Raw genomic sequence first — 1,018 nt, 5'->3', positions numbered from 1 at the left:
AGCACTATTAGCATCAACTGATTAATATGGCTTCAGTAACTTCTTTTTAGATATCTTAAATGTTTTCTTTGCTAGTTGGAATGACAGAATTCATGGGAGTCAGGAATTGTATTGGATATGGGTAGAAGATCCTGACAACAACCACATGTACCACCATGAGCAGTTCACACTCACCAAAAAGCAAGTAAGTTAGATATTTAGATTTATACTGAAGTGTTCTTTGTCCTCTTGAGATAATTTTCTAAATAGTTTTAGTTGGGTATATGGGGTTTGCTTCATAAATTACTTAATTATTTGTTTTAGAGAATTGATTGCAATGTTTATTTTCTGAAATTTATGTAGGTTGTACGAAGAGAGGAGCAGCAGTTGGTCTTCACTATACCAATCTTTGAGCCACTGCCAAACCAGTACTATGTAAGAGCCATCAGTGACAAGTGGCTCAGCTGCGAGTCTACGTGTGTGATGAATTTCCAGAATCTAATTCTCCCAGAGAGACATCCTCCTCACACTGGTCAGTTAGTTTTCATGAAGTGTTTGTCATTGTTTGCTGTCTAGCAGTTTTAGCGATGGATTGCTTTTTAAATTACAGGGATTTTTCTATGTGGCATTTCATCCAATATGAAACTTCACCACATTTGCAACATTTCAACAGTTATAATATTTCTTATTATTCTATTTACAGATTTACTTGATTTAGAACCACTGCCAGTGACTGCCCTTGACAACATGGAGTTTGAAATGTTGTACAAGTTCAGCCATTTCAACCCCATACAGACCCAGCTTTTCCACTGCTTATATCACACAGATAATAATGTATTACTTGGAGCTCCCACTGGTTCTGGCAAAACAATTGCTGCTGAGATAGCCATGTTCAGAATATTCAGGGAAGCTCCAGAGGCAAAGGTATATATTCTTTACTTTTACAGGATTTGGTTATTTTTTATTATTTCCCATATTCGGTCTTTCCCATTTTTATTTTTATGATGGCTGCATTATCTTAAGAATATTTACAATGTGA

At 35.8% G+C, this 1,018-nt stretch overlaps 1 protein-coding gene across 1 annotated transcript in view; it reads left to right on the top strand.

Moving 5' to 3' along the window:
- LOC119594306 (activating signal cointegrator 1 complex subunit 3-like) overlaps positions 1–1,018 on the top strand; it is a 28,924-nt gene that overhangs the window by 18,289 nt on the left and 9,617 nt on the right. Inside the window, exons 24-26 of the mRNA XM_037943365.1 lie at positions 76–184; positions 343–511; positions 683–903. Of these exons, the coding sequence (XP_037799293.1) occupies positions 76–184; positions 343–511; positions 683–903 (499 nt within the window). The remainder of the gene's footprint in view (positions 1–75; positions 185–342; positions 512–682; positions 904–1,018) is intronic.

This window comes from Penaeus monodon, chromosome 33 (genome assembly GCF_015228065.2).
Source record: "Penaeus monodon isolate SGIC_2016 chromosome 33, NSTDA_Pmon_1, whole genome shotgun sequence".
Lineage (NCBI taxonomy): Eukaryota > Metazoa > Arthropoda > Malacostraca > Decapoda > Penaeidae > Penaeus > Penaeus monodon.
The sequence above is the reverse complement of the archived record's forward strand: the minus strand, read 5'-3'. Positions and strand labels throughout refer to the sequence as shown.